This window comes from Australozyma saopauloensis, chromosome 2 (assembly GCF_035610405.1).
Source record: "Australozyma saopauloensis chromosome 2, complete sequence".
NCBI lineage: Eukaryota > Fungi > Ascomycota > Pichiomycetes > Serinales > Metschnikowiaceae > Australozyma > Australozyma saopauloensis.
In genome coordinates this window covers 1,450,352-1,472,481 of record NC_086132.1, presented here as the reverse complement: position 1 = coordinate 1,472,481, position 22,130 = coordinate 1,450,352, and the positions used below count along the sequence as shown (strand labels likewise).

Genomic DNA, 22,130 nt, shown 5'->3' with positions numbered 1-22,130 from the left:
ACACAATTTCGTAGTTTGGTCATAAATCTATAAGTTATTAAATATATACTTCTTGGAGTTTAGTTTTACTTCATTTTCTTCTTGTAGTCTGCAAAAGAGAGCTTTTTCACCACCAGTGGCTTATGCTCTGTAATAGAAGCTTCTTTCTGTTCCGATTGCGTGGCCAACGGAGAATTTTCCTTTGAATGAGCTGGTTTTGATACAAGAGGTGTTGTGATTTCATGAGCTGGCTTACTATCAGTCTGAATTTTGGGCGAGCGATCATTCTGTGACGGCTCTTTTGCTGGTCTAAGGACTTGCATAACTTGCTCTCGGATACTTGCAAGAACATCATTCGTTAGCGGCACTGAAATTTTTGAAGAATCCAAAACAATTTCTGGTCCTATTTCTGATTGAGAACCAGGCACTACTTTCGGACTGTTTACTCCGAACTTCTTGCTTTGGGTCAATATCTTCACACGAGGTGGGATCTTCGTTTCCCGCGTATTAACGCTCAAATGCCCTTCTTTCACTTCGTTCAGAGTTTCAGAGTCAACAGCATCATCTTGAATAAGGTCATCTTCGTTCTTCTCCTGTATGCCAAAATACTGAACCAGAAGAGCGTTCTCTCGCTGTTTCAATCTTTCTTGCCATGATACAAATTGTCGTCTGTTTGTTGGAAGCACCAAGTCGTCTTTAGACTTGTTTGAAGACGTGTTGATGAGACTGGATGCCTTGCGAGTAGATCGTAATAGGTACGAGGTGGCTTTTTTGACCTTGAAAATTGGACACTGAGAATTGACAGCAGTAGTATTACAAGCACATTCAACAAAGTTTAACATTGTGTTGACCCCAGTCACAAGAATGTTCTTTTCTTCTTCATTGAAATCATCGAACTTTTTGTTTTCTTTAACATCGCCGTCTATTCCTGTTTTGAGCATGTCTTTTATGGGATGGGAATCATCCCATTCCCAGTTGAGTCTTAGCTCTTCCTCAAGATCTTCTCCCTTAAGCTCAATGGGACGAGTCGTGACGATCAAAAATCTGAATGTGTTAAGGTCAGAGATATACACGGGTTTGATCTCACAGTTGGCCGTTCTGGAACACGATTTGCGAATGAACCGAGACTCGTTACCTTCATATCGAGAGTCAATCACAATCGAAACAGATTCATTATCTGAGGACAGGGCTAGGTCAATTCTCACAACCTTGGGTTTCATAGTACCCCAAACCGAGTACTGGTTGACTCTATTTCTCATGTACAGCTCGAGAAAATCTAGTTCTCCCAAGTACTCAATGATTGGAGTACCCACTGGCACGACATTTTCGCCTCCTCGAAGCGGGTTCATATCTGTAATATAAAGACTCTCTTTGGAAATGCCCGCAAACTTTTGCTTCGGATTCTCGCTGTAAGGTTTAACTCTGAGAGAAAATTTATTGAAGCCCTTACCCCGTCTGTAATCACCTTTCTCTTGAGCCTGTTTCTGAAGATTTGGAAGAATCATATAACATAGCCTGATTGTTTCAAATTGGGAACTTGACATCTTTTCAATGGGACTGGAGTTACTTAACAACTCCAGTACAGATGACCCAAATTTTTGCAATTCAAGTTTGACATCAGTGGTCTTGAAATCATTTTCAGTGAGTTTATAGTAAATACTCTGGTATGATTCAGCAGTGACACCATCCTCCAAAAGCGGATTGTCCTTATTATTGATCTCAAATGCAATGACAGCACTAGTGTTAGGGGATGCAGTAGATAATAAATTTGCAGTGGATTTGCGCTTTTCGTTGGCTACTCGTTCAGCAGGAACCTTGGCATCTTTTTCAGAACGACGGCGCTTTCTGGAATCATCATTTCCTCCATTCAGAGTTTTGCGTTTAGGTGTCGGTGGCTCAGGTTCATTCTGATTTTCGCTCTCAAGCCTGCGGGCTGTCTCCGCTCTGCAAATTGAGGCATCGAATTTGTTCCACTTATTCTTGTCACAGTAATAGCACTTATACTCATCCTCTGGAACTTCGTCACTTGTCTTAAACCCCATGCAAGAGCAATGTTGCCATCTGAAGCAAATATCGCACTGGATTGTAAATCCATCATCTTCGTTGATTTCGCAAATGCATCCGATGATACCAGCATCAGGTTCAACTTTGTAAGAAGCTAAGGGAGGACATATGAAAGAATCCGGAGAATCTTTTGACGCCTTCGCAGACGTCCTGCCTGTACTTTTCCGTCCGCCCAGCTTTTGTGTTTTGGTTTCGAGACTGATGTGAGGCGGAAGAGGCTCGTTTTTCACAGACTCTCCGGTCTCGGATTCGGGTTCGATATCAGTTTTATTCTCATCCAATTCAACATCTGTGGCGGATGGGTCTTCCTTTTTGATATCATGAAGTTCCAAATCTGTCTTTTTCAGATCAGAATTTCTTCTCAAAGGTAAAGGAATGTCTGCCGCTGCTGCTAATGCTGCTGCCGCAATCTTGGCATTGTCTGTTCTTCTCTCTCGAGACTCTACGTTGATGCCACGCGCTAGGGCGACGTTTAGGCTAGCAGGAGGGCTGTGGTTTGAGACAGGCTGGTGCCGGTACTGGTGGGACCCCTCGGAAGAAGTTCTCTTGTGTATCAGGTGAAATGTTCCTTGTACTGGTACATTTGCATACCTTGGTGATAAATTCAACTTTTGGGCTGGGTCTGAGGCCGAGCTGACATCCTTGGGCGAGAGAGTGCGGTACCTAGTTCTGAATGTGGCTTCAGGAGGACCATACTCAGGGGCAACAACAGGCATTTGTTGGTGACCCTCTGGCAATTGCGGATGTTGGCGCACTACGCCATACGGATACTGTGGATGGATGGGTGGCATCTTATACTCCACATTAGGTCCTGGATACATTTGCTGCGCCGGTGCGTTTGCAGGAACATGGCCAGGAAAGGCGTGCTGGGAAACATATGGAGGATGAAGTCCCTGCTCTGGGTACGGTTGTAGCCGGGTTGTCGGAACGGCTGCTTCAGCATGCATAGGCGGGAGAAGAGGTTGAGGCTCAGTCGCCAGCAGAGACAGTGTTACAAATGTAGATGCCACAGGATACGCCAGCATTGCCGAATTGGCCGAGCCAGCACTGTGGAGAGGAGTTCGCTCAGAAACCAGGCTCGTTCGTTTCTCAGAAGTTACAGCAGCAGGCGAATCAGCAACAGCAGCAGAGGGCTGCGACTCCGAGGCTGAGCCAGGCAGACCCGTTCCCGGAGATGCCTGCCGCGCCGCTGCTGTGGCAAACATGAGAAGAGTGGAGGCATCCGCTAGAAGCTGTTGATCTTCATTTTTTTCGCTCATGAGGAACAGGCAGGGTGTAGAGGCCGGGGTCCGGAGTATGACTGTATCAGCAGGTTGTGCCGTGAAGATTGCTTTTGTTTTTGGCTATGAAGGAGCGTGGAGTAAGGATGATTTTGGGTAGTTTCTGGTATGCTTGGTGTCGTAAAGAGTAGGTGTATTGTAGTAGGTGCAGGTCTCCTAACTCACTAAACGAGAGACAAACAACGATCTAAGAATAGGTGAACGTGAATATATGCAGAGCGGATTTATGGGGCTGAAGGCGATGAGTTTTTGTTGGCTGTTTGAGGTTGTTTATTTGTGTTTATGCTTTGGTTTGTTGTATTTTCTAATGGTAAGCCAGCCGTGTTTCTAACTTTGGAATGAAATTGAGACCGTTGGCCGAATTGGCTGCGCTATACGAAAAAAGACTGCCTGGATATTTTTCAGAAAACTTTTTAAGACAATAGAACAGCGATAAATTCTTTGAACTAATTACAAATAATAGGTGAAAAATTCTGGATTGGAAGGTTCTCTGTGACTTTTGCTTCCCAACTGGAACTACTGCTAGGAACATAAGAATTTTTTTGTGGGACACAGATTTAAGACCAAGAATATTGGTTTTCTTTTTGTTTTGGAAAAACAAACCCAGGTGGTTTAAACGTGCCATCAGATGTCACAAACACTGTCTCTAACACAGTTGGGTCTACAAGACTACCAGGCTCTGAACATAGCCATTTCTGAAATAAGAATATGAAATAGAGATTAATAAGGACAAACATTTACTCAGAAATGCTTCACTGGGAAGTTCTCCTCCAAACCTCGTACAATCAATCATCCAGGCAATTGAGACACTGTTCACCACTAACGCCCTCAAAGCAACAACAACCATCACATTTCCCTACAAACCGTACCCTAGTGGCACACATAGCTACGTGATTCTCTTCATTATGTGTATTCGTGTATCCTAGCTATCCTAGTCCCGTCCTTATATATGTACATGAACAGATGAATTTACCGACGGGCCTGCGGCACAGCACCTATGCCGACGGTTTCTCCTCAGTTTCGCTGAGTTTCTGTAGGTATTCGAGCTCCTTCTTCAACAGATCCATCGCATAGTAGACCTTCGACTGCAAGTAAAACGAGTTACCTTGCTCCTTTGAGTTGACCTCAAAGAGATATTTGTACTTTTTGTCGATCTCCTCCATATTCAACTTGGAACGGTCGATATCCAAGATCTTGAGGGCCTCGTCTACGGGGATTCCTCCTACAGATCTTTGTTTCGAAGCACCAGTGGCTTGAGCAGCAGCACTGGCCTTGGCAGCTTCCTTGTAAGCCAGAGTAAAGGCGCGGCCGAAGACGGTGGCACCGGTAATCAACACTCTGGTGATTAATCTGTAAGCCATAGCGGATGTGATGGAGATATGTCACAGTTGTGGATTGGAGATGAAGGGCGAGAGGAGATCTATGAGCAGGTCACGTGACCTGGGGTGAATTTTTCAGATTTGCCAGTTTCACATCATATATCTTCAGATAGCATTCTGACGACCTTGTGCTAGGGACTCTGTGCTGGGACAGAACAAATAACTTAGTTTATGTATAGCGATTAATCTCTAGTATCTGCTTCCATCGCTTTCGCGAATGAACTCAGAACACTTAAGAGGATCAACACTCCAGAATTAAATACAATGAACCTACGAAGGAATGTAGCATCGGGTATTAATCTAAAGCCACAACTGGACAGAGTCCAATGATCATTAGAACTAATCTAATACCCTAAAAATGCAAAGCTCTAAAAGACCGAAACGAAGTGTATACTGTGGCCATTCTGTTAAAAAGGTCAGGATACGCTTAGCTGAACGTCAAACCCAAGTCACACAATCACTAACGTGGTGCAGTTAAGGTAGGACTAAGGTCTCTATGTAGTGTGCCAAAGGCACAAGTTATACTTAATAAAGTTTAGTATAACCACTACTGATGTGGTTAAGAAAACCCTGGAGCTGGGACTCGCGCCTTACTTATACTTTTTCAGCTGTGGTCGGGTAATCGGCATTGTGTACAGGAACTGTCAGGGCAAAATCAACTGAATTTGCAGCCATTGAATGGAGATTTGACTGAGTACATTAGAGTATTCATCCACTGAGTATTACTTTTGATGGTGTAATTTTGCTTTAAGGAGAGGATAAACTCTTTTAAAACTCTATGAATTGTGTGCTACTACAATGATATGTAAATGAAATTTGAGGTCGAAATTCGATGAGTCGAGTTGTTTCTGCGATAATCTTCTCGAGTATTCATGACCATTGGATTGGAATTACACTTTTTTCTGTTTGTTCGTCGTTTTGGTCGGTGGGTTATCTCTATCGACAGTTATTGTAAGCTAACAACCAGATTCATGGGCCTGCAAATCCGGTGAATTATTCTCGAAGATCAAAACGTCAGACTTTAGTAAATTACTTTGAAGAACTTGAGCTAACGGTTCAAATTGATTATACTGAAGGACTGGGGTTAAGCAACTCTTTCCTGGTTTCTTCATGTCCAAATTATGATAGGTGATCGACTAAAAAAGGTTCATTGTGTCTGAACCATGAAAATTTTATTATACATAATTATAACAACATAAATCTATCCATCTTTATTGTTTCATTTGTTGGATACCATTTGTTGATTTGAGTTTCAAAGTGTGCACTCCCGATGCTCATCACATCGATTTCAGCAGTCAAGTAAAACTACCAAATGTCATCAAGCAAGCCTGAGAGTGTGGAAGGCCTTTTACTGTGGCTCAGCGAAAATGCATTTTGGAATTCAGACCTTTTGGAGATAAAGGAGTCCAAATTTGGCGGTGTGGGTGTGTTTTGGGCCTTGGGACCGGATCAAGATCCTGAAAATGACAATCTTCTTCTAAGAATACCAAAGCTGGCAGTGTTGTCGCCTAAAAACTCGTTTCTTTATACTCTCTTAATTGACTACGAGCCAAAAACAACTGAGATTGACTTGAGTGAGGGGATGCATTCATTGGTTCTCACCTTCATCTACGAGAAGTCATTGCGCGAGCAATCACCTTGGCATTCATATTTTGAATCTTTTTCTGATGATGCAACCGCTGTTCCAGTGTGTTTGTGGACGGAAGCTGAAAAATCAGCCCTCTATAACTCAGAGTGTGACCTTCTAGGCATGCTAGATGCCGCAGAATTGGCCAACTTCTATCTCGAGTGTGTAGCATTTGCAAAAGAAAATCAAGCCTTTGTGCCAATTCCTGATATTTTGAAATCTTCGCGGGACGGAGTGGAGGAATTATCGAAGGAGGAACTTCAGGCTGGCCTCTTGAAGTTTGGCGCTTGTGTTCAGAGTGTGATCTCTAGGGCATTCACGATAGATAGGTTCTACGGACTCTCATTAGTTCCGGGAGCTGATCTCTTTAATCATCTCTCTCCAATCATGGTGGGTGATTCTGCAATCACAAGGGAGAACGTTCATTTTGTATGTGATGACGCCGACGATCTATGCCCCGAATGTGGTGAGCATGGTTGTCTGCACCTAGAAGCGGATGATGAAAGTGATTCTGAAGACATTGAGGGCGAGGAACTACCAGAGGAAGATGGAGACGATGAGGAAAGCGAGCACGAACAAGAAGACGAACAAGAAGATGAACACGAACACGAACACAAAATACCTAGTCACAAAGACAAATCGAATGGCTCTCATAAGCATCCTGTTGAGCACGAAGTAGATGCGCCTTCCTTGACGGAAATCACAATGGCTTTCGTTGAGGAATTAGAGAATGGCGAGAAATCGGAAACTGATTTGGACGACGAAGAGGTGTCTACACTTTCCTTGAGCGAGAATGAGGAATTTGACGACGAGGAAAGGCCAACTGTTGAATCTGTCAAACATGAATTGGCCGCCGAACTCGAGGACGGCTCGAAATGTTGCGACATTGCACTCATGAAACCGGCAGAAGAATCATATGGCTATGAGCTCTTCAATACTTACGGTAACAATTTGTCCAACCCTTACTTGTTGCAAAGGTATGGTTTTATCTGTCCAGATAATGTGAACGTCTCATGCAACTTGAGCATTCCCATGTTCGCTCATCTCAAGAAGGAGCGTGCAAGTGCAAAGAAGAAAAAGCAATTGAAAGCAAAGCTTGACTGGTATGAAGAAGTTGGTTTTGATCTCTGCAATGATGCTTGCGCTAAAATAATTATGCTGGAGTCTCGCGATCACGACCACGACCACGACCACGATCATGATCATGATGAGGAGGACGGCGATTGTTGCAGTGAAGAGCCCGAAATTGACTTGGCCGATACATGGCAGCTTTCGCCTCGGATTGGTTCAGACGCAAAGCCGACGTTGCAGACTGTGGCCCTTGTACATCTCTTGACGCTCCCATTCAAAGAGTTTGAGCTGCAGCTAGTAGAGTGCAGCAGTCAACGGAAACTCGAGAAAAGAGTGGAAAGTATGTTGGTAGCCAAGCCCTTGAACAAAGCAGAGGAGGCAATCATAAAAACATGGATTATAGAGAGATTGCGTCGGTACAAGTCTTCTCAAGAATTGGCTGGCCCTAGAGGTGAGATGATCTCAGCCATGATCCAAGAGGAGAAAAAACTTCTCCTCAATGCATCTTCTAAACTCAAATGAATGGATTTTACATAGACATATTCCAAAGTTTGGTAAATTAACGTATTACACACATACATTATCAGATCTACTCTAGTAATCTCTAATACAGTGACGTTTTCAGACCGGATAAGCACTAAAAGACATCTGATAAAATTTAAATGAATGCTCTGGAAATGTTTTGGTGTCAAATCCCCTTTTTTTTTATTAGTTTTGTTTCGCCATCGATTCCCATTTTCCAGTACTATATCTATAGTGGCAATGCGCTACTTGCAGCCACTAGATACCCCAAGTTTCATTCATGAGTGACGAATACGACAGCTATGAATCAGATCTCAGCTTCGAGTTTGAAGAGGAGGGATATTCAAGTGAAGAGACAGAATCCCAGGACTCGCCCGGCTCCAATGGATCTCCGGCCTCGGAATCGACCTCTCCCAATGCTCTTTGTAAGTTGACTTATAGGTCATTTCCTATGCTGTCATTCATAGAGGAAAATTTCATCGCAAAGGCACAGGATCTCCGATCGCTGTTCCTCCCGGATTTTTCTGTAGATCAGCTTCTCATCATGCTCCAATATAAGAATTGGCTGAAGCTGGAGGTGTTAAGTGACTACTACGACAACTGGCCCAAGTTCCGCGAGGCTTGCGGTCTCTGTGAAGAATCAGGCCATGAACGTTTCAAAACAGTCAAGGACTTTATGTGTCCTGTTTGTTGTGAATCTGGCGATCTTCAGGTCTTCTCGTTGCAGTGCAATCATGAGTATTGCAGCACCTGCTACCGCACCTATGTAGAGACAACGGCACTTCATGGTGCAATTGTGCGATGTATAGAGCCGCTGTGCAATCTCGCCGTTCTACATCTGGATATCGTGTCTTTAATTAACATGCTGCCCACCGGCGTGTCACTAACAGAGGAGTTACAGAAACTTGATCTCAAAAAGAACGATGAAACCGATGGAGATGAGAAAGAAGACTCTGATACGGATCTGCTGTCGCTGGAGAGTTCCGAAACGAATAGAAATGATCCATCTCCTTTTCATGTGACGGCAGACCTGTACTTCGATGTTTTCGACTTCTCAAAGACATTGACTTCAACTGATGGCCTAGATCATCTGAACGATGTCAATCCCCTTTTGAACTCACCAGCATTGTTACAGGCAGCTCGTATCTCTGTCGATTCCAGATTCAAGAAGTTTTCTTGGTGTCCTGCGCTGGACTGCCCTAGCGTGGTTCAATTAGAAACGTTCGTCAACAAAACTGATTCAAACCAAAAGCAAGAGTCTCGTCTCTCAAAGGTTCCTATCGTGGCTTGTTTCAAATCTCACGAGTTTTGTTTTAATTGCCGCTTTGAAAACCATCTCCCGAGTCCTTGTTGGCTTGCCGAGAAGTGGATCAAGAAATGCTCAGATGACTCGGAAACGCTCAACTGGCTCCAGGCACATACACAAGGTTGTCCTGAATGTCTGGCTTTGATTGAAAAAAATGGTGGCTGTAATCATGTTGTTTGTCGCAAATGCCAATACGAATTTTGCTGGATTTGTTTCGGCCCATGGTCTGAGCACAAATCGAGTTTTTGGCAATGCAACCGTTTCGTTCCAGAAGAAGTCAAAGAAACCGAGCTGAACAAGTCAAAGCATCTACTCTCCCTAAGCCGTTATCTACATTACTATCAGAGATTTGCCGCCCACCAGATCTCGATGGCTGGTGACTATAAGACGCTCGGCACTATCCATGCACACATGCTTAATTACATGAAATACACCTCTTTCACAGAGAGAAACAGCATATCATGGAATGACATACAATACCTCTCAGACTCCTACAAGGGCCTATGTGCTGGTAGAAAAACGCTTATGTGGTCTTATGCGTTTGCATTTTACTTGTGTCCAAATAATTTCTCAACAATTTTTGAGTCAATGCAAGATTTTCTCAATGACACAGTTGAAAAGCTATCGCAACTCTTAGAACAATTGAAGCTGATGCAACCATCTAAGACTCTGCGGGTTTTGATCGCTAATAAGCGAGAGAAATTTGTCGAGCTTACAGCCTTGGTTCTTCAAAGACGTCGTATGTTAATTGACTGCGCCAATTCGGGAATTGAAAAGGGAGATCTTGTGTTCTTGCAAACATCATAAATGCAGAACGCTACATGAGAATCTGTCGTTGTGTATTATTTCCTTATAGATCAGACCATATAATGGTTTCGTCTTCGTGCAGTTCGGTCAAAAACAACCATAATGTGGCAAAAAAAAATATATGCTGAGATTGATTGACCGATGCACATTGCCGAGTTTGTCAAGGCATTTTGACAACCTTGTGGATTACACAGGGCTCACATTTAACTGGTGCAGTCTCAGCCTGCAGGCCATACATGATAAGAGCGATACTGGTGTTCGCTTCTACACACAGGACGATATCGGAGAGATTTAAACTACTTATTTCATCGACGATCACACACCAACACCTCGCTACTCCCAGCTTCTTCTGCTTCCCATAGTATTTCGCAAATCTCATGTTGGTGCACTCGGAAGAACGTGGCAGGTCCGCGTCTCGACCAGGAATCGTACACCAACATTCTGGCACACCGACAATACACCGCAGTTTTTCTGAACGACCTGCCACGTCTATCGCTTCTAACTCAACCGTGGATAGCAGAAACCCAGATACTCTCAGATTATCCGTGCTTCGAAATGAGCATCGGAGAGGGAGTTCGCGTGCTACTGTTGATATCGGTAGATCAAATGCTCATGCCAATCCCCCGAACAAGAATATACCCATGGTATCCGACCACGTGAAGGCGGTCCATTGGAACTCATTTGCGATGAATAAACCGAAGGAAAAGACTGATTCGATTACATGTGATTCGCCGCCGAAGGAGCCTAAGCAGAACATCAAGTGGAGTATTTCTCCCTTGACGAAACTAGAAAAGATGCATGGAGCTCTGGCCACACTTCCTGCGGCACATGATACACTCACAAATTCCATGGACAGTACAGACAATCGATTTGTCGACTTGAATCGTGGAAACCATTCCTTCAAGAGTTCCTTACATCTGAAAGGGGCTCAAGATGAGGCTCAAAGCAGTCTCAATGACTCCTTGAGTAGTCTATCGCAAGAAAGTGAGAACAGTATTGACGAGGAGCGTGCTGCTACTGACGATTTGGACACATCCGCCAGATTCACTCCCGATGAGATAGACACCGCTGCAACAGACATTGAGGCACCCTCGTCTGTGATTGACTTCATGAAGGAGATAACAGAAACACTGTCCACCCGATATATACCCGACATAGTGCCAGCCGCGACACGATTCACCTCAACCAGAACACAGCAAAAATTGCTAGATTTGAAGCACCTCATGCAAGAGGAAGAGCCGCAGAGTAGCTCGCCATTTGCCAATCTGCTTGACTATGCGACAAAAATACAGAACGAAGCTATTCTCGCTGAGTGGAATCAGATCAGGCATCGATTTTCAAGCTACGTCTCTACTAATTCAAAAAAGACCATTACGTGCCAGGCCGGTGTGTTGGGATCTCTACGTCGATGTCGAGATAACGGATTCTATGGGAACAACAATGAACACTGTATAAAGAGCGAAGAAAAGGATCTTTTCTTGAAGAAGCTATGGTTCAAAGAGCAATTCCCTAGTCCCGATTTCCAATCCGAAACAACGCCGGAGCCATCCACAGAGCCACCGCTGGTAAACTCACCCGGCAACTATTCCCTCATGGCTAAGAGCGTGATGTTCAACAGACAGCGCACAGAGTATGACACTTAACTAATGAATAACCTAGTGAGTGTGGTCTCTCCATAAAATTCGACAATCAAACAAAACACAGCATAGTTAACGAGCATCTCATATAGACCAACCTACTATAAATTAATATAACTACGATCATAGAATAAACGGTGACCAAAGTGGTAACTTCAATGCATAATTCTAAAGTTAGTATAAGTTAAAGACCTTCAGTATTTTCTACTATCAATTAGACAACTCTTCACGCCCGGAGGTCAGTTGTCCCTATCTGTAAATTCATCATTTTGGTCGGTTTACATACGGTTTTGGAAGGAAAAGATGGTACTGTTTGAAAAAAATTCATGTCTCGCAAATATATAGTCCCGGTGCACGGGTGTGTAGATTAGGGCTACTACAAAAGTATCTTAGTTAAGATAAACGATAGAGATTTGAAAAGCCGTGTATATCGCGAAAAACGGCATTTGCTGCAGATTCAAAGTTTGATCAATTATTAGATTCATTCATTCCTAGTGTGACTGTTACCATACACTGATTGTTTTGTTCAAGGCCAGAACGAGAACTCTGAACAAATGAAAATTCTGTTGCAAACATTGCTCAAATCTCAAGAACACATATGCATTTTTGTTGTCAATTTATATTGAGAGATTTTGTCTCACCGATGTCTTGCACAGCGTTGAGTATCTCATTCCTTGATCCGTACTCTTCGCCCGATTCGGCATATGGACCAGTTATCTATATTATCTTTCACAGTGCACTCAAATATCCACAAAAAGCATAGTGGCCCGGACCCCAAGACCACTTCTATATATATATTCAATTTCTCGTAAGCGCCGTATACCCCATGTTTCATCTAGCTCTGTCGCTATACAATCAGTACACAAGGCGAGAGCAGTACAACGTCTTGATTCTAGGACTCGACAATGCGGGAAAGACCACATTTCTAGAGCATTTGAGATTACTCTATCCGCAGCCCAACGAGTCCTCCGACAGCCGAAAGAAACGGGTTCTTTCTAGCTCTGTTGGAGCCGAGGAAGATACTTCAAGTATTATCAAATCGAAACGGATACTCCCCACTGTGGGCCAAAACACAACCACCATTCGCTTCAAACACAGTACCGAGTCTCTGTCGTCAGCGAACAAACTCAATTTGAAATTTTGGGATTTGGGGGGCCAGAAATCACTCCGGTCGATGTGGTCCAGATACTACCGGTCATGCCACGGAATTATATTTATAATCGATTCTACAGACACGGAGCGGTTCCAGGAATGTTATGAAACGCTCATGGAAATCGCCAATGATTCGACTTGGGCCATGGACGGAAATTCCAGTGTACCGATTCTCATGTTGGCCAACAAGCAGGACTTGCCACAAGCGGTGGATCTCGTAGCTTTGAAAACTGGAGTGTTTATTGAAGTTGTCAGTAGTCTCGAGGCCACAGACCTGAAGTTATTGCCAGTTTCGGTCCTTGAGAACCAGGGACTACGGGAGAGTTTGGAATGGCTAGTGACTAGGCTCATGTATAACAAGGGCAATCGACCCCCAGAGTACCGGTAAGATCAGGCAAATGCTTTTTTACTTCACTTTTTCTTTTTTCGATAGAAATTTGGTGCATACCTTCAATTAATCTGTTTGCAGGAACTGATCGAATCTACTAAATTGGGATTCCTTAGGATGATTCGATAAAAGCATGCATCGCCACTCTGACTGATTTATTGCTGTCTCATCTTGCAATCATTAAAACCTCATTGCAGAAATTTTGGCAGTTTTGATTGTTGATTGGTAGATTCTGCTTTAAAATGTCCCTTTTTCACTCTCCTTTAATATGCATATCTGGGGCTAATTAGTCCATAAAAGGGTTGGGCCTGGCACTCGTACACGACTATCCCCCTATGTCTCTAAAGTAACACGGCTGATTCAATTCACCTCCAATTTTCAGCAACTCTGTTGGCCGTTCCACACTTTTGTCATTACTAACCTTGCATTACACTGATGACGTACCTCATTACTCATGAATCTCTACCACCACAATCCCTACATAGAATGTGAAACATCTACCACAGATGTTCCATGTGCCGTAATTCTGCGTTTCACCTGTGATTATTACCCCTGGGGTAGCAATCAGTTCTATTTTTGCAGGGTTCCATACATGATGTGCCTGCAGGAATGGGTGCAATTGCTCGGAGATCTAATGTATAAAGATGGTCAGATTGCCGCCAACATCGATATGCTAAACCAAGATCTTTTTTTGATTTAATTCAACAATACATTATGGTAATGACATCCACAGCCCATCAATCTAGCCTGTCTAGTGGCTTTGCCGCCAATGCTACACAGCCAGTTGTAGATGCCATGTATAAGCTAGGCTACAAGGATGCTCAATCGGACAGTGCAAAACATGCCAAAGAAAGCAAAAACGAGAAAAATGACAAAATTGCAAAAGATGATGGAGCCTCGATTTCCAGTGATGAGGCTGTAAAAAACAAATCTTTGCTTCCATTCGGAAGAAAAAAGAGCAAGAAAAAGGACAAGCATGGCGAAAAAGCAAGCCCAGAGGGTAAAACAAGTGCTGACGCTTTGAAAGGAAGCCATATTGATGCTACCCAGATTCATGCAAGCTCCAATGGTCGTGTCGTTTCTTCCCCACCCAAGGTATCTAGAATACCCATTTCCAAATCTTACGGTGGAGATTTTTCAAACGGCAAGGACCCTGTTGACTTGACTCAAGGCGGCACTCCAATTGAGAATTCTGATCCACAATACAGCAATGTGTCTAAGACTGTTGATGGAGAAGGCGCCTTTTTTGATCCAAGAGACACACAAGGTGGTGTGTACAAGGAACATAGGCCATCGTCTGAGCATCAGGATGATACGCTCGTCAAATCGAGCCACAAAGATCCCCAAACCATTGTACCCGGTGGTGTTGCCATAGGTGAGTACGGGAAGCATTCTGAGGCCACCCAAGCAGAGCTCAAGAACAAGTACACCAATGAACCTGCCACCTCACTGGCCGGAATTGGCCTGTTCTCGAAGGAGGACCAAAAAGAATTGGAAACTGAACTTTACAACGCTGGGCGTCGTCAAGGTGCGGAGGATTCTAAGTCTAAGAACGATGGAAGTTCGAACAAGAAGTTGCTTGGTATTAAGAAGTTGTTTGGTGCTGGTCACAGTAAAGAGGAGAACGCTGAGCCTAAATCGAATGAGAGCAACCACAACCGTGGTACGGCCTCCACTCGCGATGAAAACCATCACGCTGTAGGCTCCGATTTGTCCGCGACCCACGGAAAATCTACTAGCCCCACAAGTACTTCTCAATCCTCGAGCACAAAGCAAACTTTGGGCCAAAAGCTTTATGATACAGGTTTGGAGCATGGAATCAAAGATAAGAAAAGATATCTTGACGGAACAGGAGAGACTAGCACAAACACTTTGGGATCTCAATCTCACTCTTCCGACAGAAAAGGTGAGGATTCAACTAACCGTGCTATCGCCGACTCTTCGAATGTTCTGAAGCAAAACGAGCTCGGTCTGTCTTCGGTTGCCAGAACCACTGGAGAGCCCAAGACCCTGAATGCTGTTCAAGTTGACACCCAAAAATTCTATGATGCAGGGGTCGCTCATGGTAAGAAGGATCAAAAGAGCTCTACAAGCCGTAGCGCTGACTCTTCATCTCCCAGTTCCTCTTCGGACGATTCTCGCGGGAAGGGACGCAGTCTTGGTCAGAAACTTTACGATACCGGATTAATTCACGGTATTAAGGAGGCTAAGAAGCAAGAGGCTACAAGCTCCAGTGTCAGTGGCTCAAAGAAATCTGACGACACCCACTCCAAAGAGAACAAAAGCTTTTACGAGGCTGGTCTTCAACAGGGATTGAAAGACGGCTGCCATCAGCATACAGCCAGTGGAGCTTCCACTTCAGGAGTTACCGACAGCGCAAAGCCTTCTAGCCAAAAGCAAACTGGAAGTGATGATGTTGTCTCCTCTCGAAACTTGCATGACAATAAGGAAAAGCAGTTCTCCACGCCTCAACATTCTACTTCCACCAATGATAATAGAACTGAGGGCTCAGTTCTTTCCGCTGTAGAGAAATCAGCTCTTTACGAAGCTGGTGTTGCTCAAGCGATCAAAGACTCGCAGAAGTCACCAACTCACAAGTCGGTAGACGATGCCACAAAGAGAAACAAGAATTTGCACGACATCGAGACTCCTCAACTCTCTGAGCCACATGATTCTACACATGAAAAGACTTGGACCGAGCTGATCTTGTCTGCTGTCGGTGTGACTGGTCTTGGTGGCGCCCACGATGCCAACGATTCGTTGTCTCAGTCCCAGCAATCAGCAATTCCTACCAGTAGAGAGAAGACTGATGCTGTTGGCGTGAAATCTGCCGAGCAATATAGCACGGATGACTCAGCTCAAGGTAAGACCTGGACCGAACTGATTTTGTCTGCTGTTGGTGTGGGAGGAACCGGTACAGGTGCAGCAGCGGTTGGTGGTGCTCAAGTGCCCAAAAGCTCTCAAGCTCAAGACCAGAAGTTGTACGATGCTGGGCTTGCGCAAGGTGTCAAAGACCAAATGAATCATATCAATTCTCAGGGAGCTGCTTCTGCTTCCCGCACAGGTGTTACTCAAGACACTCGTGGAAATTCCGATAGTATCCAAAACGTAAGCCACAGTGCTACTTCTGGCAATGCAAAGGATCAGATTCAAGCACTTGGCACTTTGGACCCTGCTGCCCAGCCTACAACTGTAAAGTCTCACACCCATGAGTCTACCACTCAAGGTGCACCTACAGGAACTGTATTTGATGAGAAGTTCTACGAAGCAGGACATGCCAAGGGTCAACAAGAAAAGCGCGCTGTTGAGGACCATGCTGGACTCGCTTCTAAGACTCATGAAAGCAACGCTGGCTCCTCTGACTTCAATAAGGGTCATAGTTCCAGAGGTACGGAGGGACAAAATCAATCTCTGACCATCAATGCTTCTGAGAGCAAGGCACATAAGGAGGACCACGAGGTTAACAAATCTGTTTACAACCCAGCTGGAATTCAAGGTGCCATTGAGGAGTTGACTAAAGGCAATGCTTCAAGCCACATGCCTGGCGCTTATGGTGCTGAGAAGTAAATGCCGAATATCTTTATGATTCTCTACTTTTGTTTTTATGAAATGTTTTTTCTATTCTGAAGGACCAATTTTATAAGTTTATAAATGCCATATTAAGTCAAGTGTTTGTTCGTAGCTATACACCAAGCAAGAACAGAACTAAGAAAATCTATAGAGAAATACAATAGCCTTTCGATCACCCTCTTACGACTACCTCAAAAAATTAAAATTCACATTCCTTTTCGAAGGACATTTGGTTGGCTGCAAATTGCATAGCAAACACCCGTGCCCCCCACATCTATACGTGTCTCCTACAGATCCACACCTCCAACCACACTTCTCATAGAAACACATACACACACAATGGCAGAAGAAGAAAAGGTGGAGCAGATTGTCAGAATCTCCCTTTACACGCCGCTCATCTACGTGGCTGTTATGGTCACCGCATTCGTCATCTTTTCGGTCCAATACAAGCGCCACAGATTCCAGAAGTTAATACAAACAGAGTCTCTTTTCGGGCACAACTACACAACAGACTTATACTTGACCCTCAAGGACAAATACTATGACAAGTCATTGGCCAAAGATGAACGCCCTCCTGAGAAAGCAGTCAAGGCTGCCTTGTTGAGAAGAGCCGTGGAGGCCATTCGTAGATCATTGAAGTTGAAGGAGAACGAGACCGTGTTCAATAAGTTGTACCAAGACGGACTCATTGGAGATGACATTTTCAAGCAGTACGAGCTACAGAACAAGATCCAGCAGGTGGAGTTGAACGAGATTGTGGCTGAATGCCAACAGTTCAGCAAAGAGTGGCCGGAGAAGTTTTTCCCTGTTGCGCAAGAGATTTGTTTCAATGAAGCTTTGAGAAGAAGACTCAATTCCATGGATGCTCGCGGTGAGAAATTGGTGGAGATGTGGAGCTACTACGTTGACCAGACCGAAGCAAAGTAGAGGGGTTCGGCCGAAAGCTCCCCTGGGCGTGGATGCGATGCATTGGAATGATGACATAGATAATGAAAGAGCAAAGAATATGTACTGGTTAAAAGCTTCGCTGCCTCTTTCAGTGTCGGGTTCTTGGAAATGTAATATACATATACATAGAGTACCGAGTATGCGGTGTAGCCTCTACGTAACAGATAGAAAACAATACTGTATTTTCAGAATCCCTCGCTCGACAATCGAATTCTTCACTAAAAAAAGTATCTCATAATATCGTTCGTATTTTTCGTTTGGGTTTGTTTGATTTTCCAAATCTCCTGCTTCCATGCCTACACATCTACGCATCTACACACTACTTCACACATACCATACCTCGTAGTAGGAGAAATACTGTTTCCAAAAACCTCACACCCCATTGTCCATACCACATCCCATCACATCGTATCGCATCTCATCGCTCATCCTACGTCACCCTTAAACTGCATCCCAACAATTAACCACCAATTGACTCATTCCACATGTTCCACAGGCATTCTCGCAATAAACTGGGCAGTTCTCCCATTCCAAAAGACGCCCTGCCCCGCCAACCGAAACTGGGGTCTGCGTCGCCCAACCCCATGAATGCAATGCCCCGTCAAAACACAAATCAGCCGCCCGTAGACCCGCGGCGGATCATCGTAGATCACATCATCAAAGACTGCTACTCCAAGTACGAAACTATCAACGGCGAGCGGGTTCCCGAAATCAAATATAACACCCACTTAAATGCGCGCGAGTATTCGCAATATCCGCAGCGGCCTCCTCCAGATGGCTTGTCTCCGGCCCAGATCGGCCAGGTGAAGAGTCGTATTCTTGTAGTGTGCACCAAGCATTCAGGCAGAGTTCTTCTACAGAAGGGTAAATACAACGATGATAAGCGCATTTACCAGATTGGCCGCACGTGGGACCTAGAGGAGCTTAAATGCATCAATAGATTGGGGCCCGACTCCTTGATCTTGCTGTTGAACAAGGACTACTACTGGCGTTCTGGTGAGGGCCGTGAACGTATGCATACTTTTATTCATCATTTGGTGCTCATATACCACAAATTCACTGGGCGGTATCCCGAACTTCGCGGGATCACGTTGGCCGAACTCGGTATGGGCGGTAGCCTGAAGAGCCCGCCGAAACAATCTGTAGAACATAGGCCTCCTCCTCCACCTCCGCAGCCAAAGGTCCGGGACCAGGCTGCGATCTATCGCGACTTGGATTTCACAGCCAACGGCAAACTCCCGATGAAGCCAATGCAGGTAATGGACGTTGACCGTCCACTGAAGACTGCAGCTCAGGCAGTCGTAGCCCAACATGAAATCACCACCATAAGCTCGCCAAACCGCAGCAAGTTTCTACAGGATGCTTTTTTCAACTCGCCCTCTGCTGAAACTCGCGAGCTGCAACAACAATCGCTGGTACCCGTGGTAGCAGCTGCCACGGCTGCAACTACCGCTGCTGCAACTGCCGCTGCTTTGGGTACTGCGGCCGTCATTTCAAAATCCGCGCAGCCACCATCGAGCCAAACGATGCCAAAAGTTAGATCTTCCGAGTCAGCGTCGGCTATTCCATTCCCAAAAGCAAGATCCAAACCTTCTTCCCCGGAACGTCCTATGGCCAAGGCAATAACGGTTGAGACTACACAAGAGACCTCTACTTCTGCTACAGGAGCTGATGGATCTGAAACAGATCTTACGTTTACGCGAAACAAGTCAATCGGGCCAACTCCAAACCTTGCTCATTCTCCTTCGAAGTCAGTCAACCCTCTTGAGAGACAGTTGACTCAAGAGAATGCCATAGAGAGGCGTGGTATCCTGCTGCCACTTAGAAAATCCACTACCATAGAAGACTACCAAGCAGAAGAAGCAACACTTCTGGATGCATCCTCGGGTGAGAAGCCTCTTGCTAATTTGAGGCTGGGCCGCGAGTCAATGAGAAGTTCAAGGCCTCCGAGCACAATTAATGATTCTGCTATTGATTCATCGATTAGAGAGATTGAGGATTTTATGGACTCACAATTTGGCTCTCAAAGGAAATTTGAACCCGGTCACAGAAAGAATGTGCTGCTGCAATTCCGGGCGGAGGATTTTGAAGATGCTGCAAGCAGCTTCTCGGCCGGATCTAGCTTGATGGAGAAGGCTGCTACTCCTGTTTCAGAAGTCGAATCTGTATCAGCTTCATCATACAAGTTACAAACTGATCCTGAAGTTGACGAGCTACTTGATGAGATTGGCTGGAAGGTGACCGAAAGCAGTGAAGTGCTCTCTAACCAATTGACAAAAGAGCTCTCACGAATGAAACGTAAGAATGTGGCAGAGCTCATTAACATGGATTACGGAAAAGACAAGTTATCGAATGAAGGAAAAGTTTCTGCGGATGAAGTTTCAAATTTGATCTATGTTTTCAAAAAGATGGAGGTCGGCTTTCAAAAAATTGCTCCTCAAATAAGTGACTTAGAAAGAAATTCAAAGGGATTGCAAGTTGAGGCTGTCAATAACAAAATTCTCTTTAACGACCTTAATGAGATTTTGAACAAGGTCAAAGTCAATACCTCAGATCTACAGCTTGTTTCAAATTACAATGACTTTGATGATTTGTCTCAAATTCCTCTTCTTGAATTGAAACTAGTCGCTTTATTCGATGCTTTGAGAGCCATCGCACCTAAAGACTCTGGTGATGGCCTTGGCCAAATGAAAGCATTGAAGCAATATCAAGAAAGGTATGAAATGGTCTCGTCCTCGTTCATTTCAAGATTTGCGGCTTTCATTCATGAAAAATTTTCTGCTTGCATCGCCCTTCTCAGCAAGGACATCGACAACCTTTTCCCTCGCACGATACTCACTTCTCTCTCGGAATTGACTTACTACATCGGAGTCGGTTTTTTTGTCAAGAATATTTCTGAGACAGATGCTCAAACCCTAAATGACAATTTCAACCTGCTTCTCATTGACTTTTTGTCCAAATATTTCGTGTCGCGACTTAAACTTGCAAAGGATAGTCAGAAGTCAAAGGCGTCGAACAGATTGTCGCAGGGATTCGAGTCCATTGATGGCCTTGGAAAGAGAAGATCTTCTCGTTTCGGTTCCACCAGGTTGATCTCACGATTATCTACTGGAACAGAGGAGCAGGTGAAAACTAAGGCCCCACCTGTTGTGGAACTGGGCAAAGAGACAACTTACGACCCTCGTACAATCATGCGCATGGTACAAGAGAATCGTGAGTTAATTTTGGTGTTGCAATTTTTCTGCTGCAACTTCTTTCATTCAAATTTCACCGACGAGTTTTCGGAGTTTATTAAGAGCAATACCTTCGATGATCGAGTGGCATACTTCAAATCTCCTGATGTATACCTGATTGACTACAAGATCAACTCCAATGAATTACTTCAGAACATGACCGCTGTGTTTGGAAGTTACATAAACAAGTTTGTCAAGACATTTACGCCAGCCGATTTGCAGGTGCCTCAGTTATTGATTGAACTTTATAAATTATTGTCAGACGCAAGGGCTCAGTATCAGGACTTTGTGGCATACAGTTTCTTGAGAAAATTGATTGATCGTTATAAGAACATCTGGCTCAAATTCGTGGCCAACAATGTTTCTGTTTTACAGAATTCGGATATTAGGGCCAAGAGCCTGCTCTTGCCTGGAGTCAAAAACTTGAATGTGATCATTTTAACCACAGAAACCACGCTACAGGATAATAATGTGGACGCAGAGGATGAAAATACCAGTGAAGTGTTGCAGATGATCAGCGACTCCTACAGACAATTGACCGATGCCATTGTTGATCTTTTTGGACGGGAGGATCCATTGCTCAAGTACAATTCTCACGACGAAAAGGAGAGAGCCCATCGGAATGTTGCAATCCTTCAAAACTTATTCTCGGTGTTGCAGCAATTGGAGGGGTTCAATAGTACCCCAACCACTCTTGCCATGCGTGAGAGTTTGGATCCGGTGTTCCAGAGGGTACAGAACGAGTACATCAAGTATTTGCTTCATCGTTTCTTTGGCAAAATGTTGGATTTTGTGACCACCAATACTGAAGCCGACGTCAATGCAAAGAAAAAAGATAGCAAGATTCTCATCAAAGCTCTAGCATCTTCCCATTCCCAGAAGGAGATGACCGCCAAGGTGTCCGAAATACACCATAAACTCGAAAGACACTTCCTCACCTCCAACACCGTCTCAGAGCACGATCTCTTAGCATTGATGTGGAAGAGCACCGAGAGCCAGGTAGTAGAGTTATTCCTGAAATTTTTGGGCTATGCCAGAGCCATTGACAGGGATGTCGATGAATGTGTAACGGTTCCTGCTATACGAAACCTATTCAAGAGCACCCGATGAGCACAGAGCCCGGGATTCTAATCATATACCGCATGCATAAGAGCGTATTTAGTGATT

General features: G+C 44.4%; 9 protein-coding genes across 9 annotated transcripts; 7 read left to right on the top strand and 2 right to left on the bottom strand.

Annotated features, from left to right (window-relative positions):
• Nucleotides 1-65: 65 nt before the first annotated feature.
• On the bottom strand, nt 66-3,302 carry PUMCH_001872 (uncharacterized protein; the record flags this gene model as incomplete). The annotated part of the gene is made up of 1 exon (XM_063020906.1): nt 66-3,302. One exon carries the CDS (start codon nt 3,300-3,302, stop codon nt 66-68), a length of 3,237 nt encoding a protein of 1,078 aa, XP_062876976.1.
• Nucleotides 3,303-4,318: 1,016 nt separating this feature from the next.
• PUMCH_001871 (uncharacterized protein) lies at nt 4,319-4,684 on the bottom strand (the record flags this gene model as incomplete). The annotated part of the gene is made up of 1 exon (XM_063020905.1): nt 4,319-4,684. One exon carries the CDS (start codon nt 4,682-4,684, stop codon nt 4,319-4,321), a length of 366 nt encoding a protein of 121 aa, XP_062876975.1.
• Nucleotides 4,685-6,014: 1,330 nt separating this feature from the next.
• PUMCH_001870 (uncharacterized protein) lies at nt 6,015-7,922 on the top strand (the record flags this gene model as incomplete). The annotated part of the gene is made up of 1 exon (XM_063020904.1): nt 6,015-7,922. One exon carries the CDS (start codon nt 6,015-6,017, stop codon nt 7,920-7,922), a length of 1,908 nt encoding a protein of 635 aa, XP_062876974.1.
• Nucleotides 7,923-8,202: 280 nt separating this feature from the next.
• PUMCH_001869 (uncharacterized protein) lies at nt 8,203-10,035 on the top strand (the record flags this gene model as incomplete). Its single annotated transcript, XM_063020903.1, has 1 exon — nt 8,203-10,035. One exon carries the CDS (start codon nt 8,203-8,205, stop codon nt 10,033-10,035), a length of 1,833 nt encoding a protein of 610 aa, XP_062876973.1.
• Nucleotides 10,036-10,412: 377 nt separating this feature from the next.
• On the top strand, nt 10,413-11,678 carry PUMCH_001868 (uncharacterized protein; the record flags this gene model as incomplete). Its single annotated transcript, XM_063020902.1, has 1 exon — nt 10,413-11,678. One exon carries the CDS (start codon nt 10,413-10,415, stop codon nt 11,676-11,678), a length of 1,266 nt encoding a protein of 421 aa, XP_062876972.1.
• An 820-nt stretch (nt 11,679-12,498) lies between these two features.
• On the top strand, nt 12,499-13,212 carry PUMCH_001867 (uncharacterized protein; the record flags this gene model as incomplete). Its single annotated transcript, XM_063020901.1, has 1 exon — nt 12,499-13,212. The coding sequence occupies one exon, from the start codon at nt 12,499-12,501 to the stop codon at nt 13,210-13,212; it is 714 nt and encodes a 237-aa protein (XP_062876971.1).
• Nucleotides 13,213-13,926: 714 nt separating this feature from the next.
• On the top strand, nt 13,927-16,779 carry PUMCH_001866 (uncharacterized protein; the record flags this gene model as incomplete). The annotated part of the gene is made up of 1 exon (XM_063020900.1): nt 13,927-16,779. One exon carries the CDS (start codon nt 13,927-13,929, stop codon nt 16,777-16,779), a length of 2,853 nt encoding a protein of 950 aa, XP_062876970.1.
• Nucleotides 16,780-17,121: 342 nt separating this feature from the next.
• Nucleotides 17,122-17,709, top strand: PUMCH_001865 (uncharacterized protein; the record flags this gene model as incomplete). The annotated part of the gene is made up of 1 exon (XM_063020899.1): nt 17,122-17,709. One exon carries the CDS (start codon nt 17,122-17,124, stop codon nt 17,707-17,709), a length of 588 nt encoding a protein of 195 aa, XP_062876969.1.
• A 506-nt stretch (nt 17,710-18,215) lies between these two features.
• PUMCH_001864 (uncharacterized protein) lies at nt 18,216-22,073 on the top strand (the record flags this gene model as incomplete). Its single annotated transcript, XM_063020898.1, has 1 exon — nt 18,216-22,073. The coding sequence occupies one exon, from the start codon at nt 18,216-18,218 to the stop codon at nt 22,071-22,073; it is 3,858 nt and encodes a 1,285-aa protein (XP_062876968.1).
• Between the last annotated feature and the right edge of the window lie 57 nt (nt 22,074-22,130).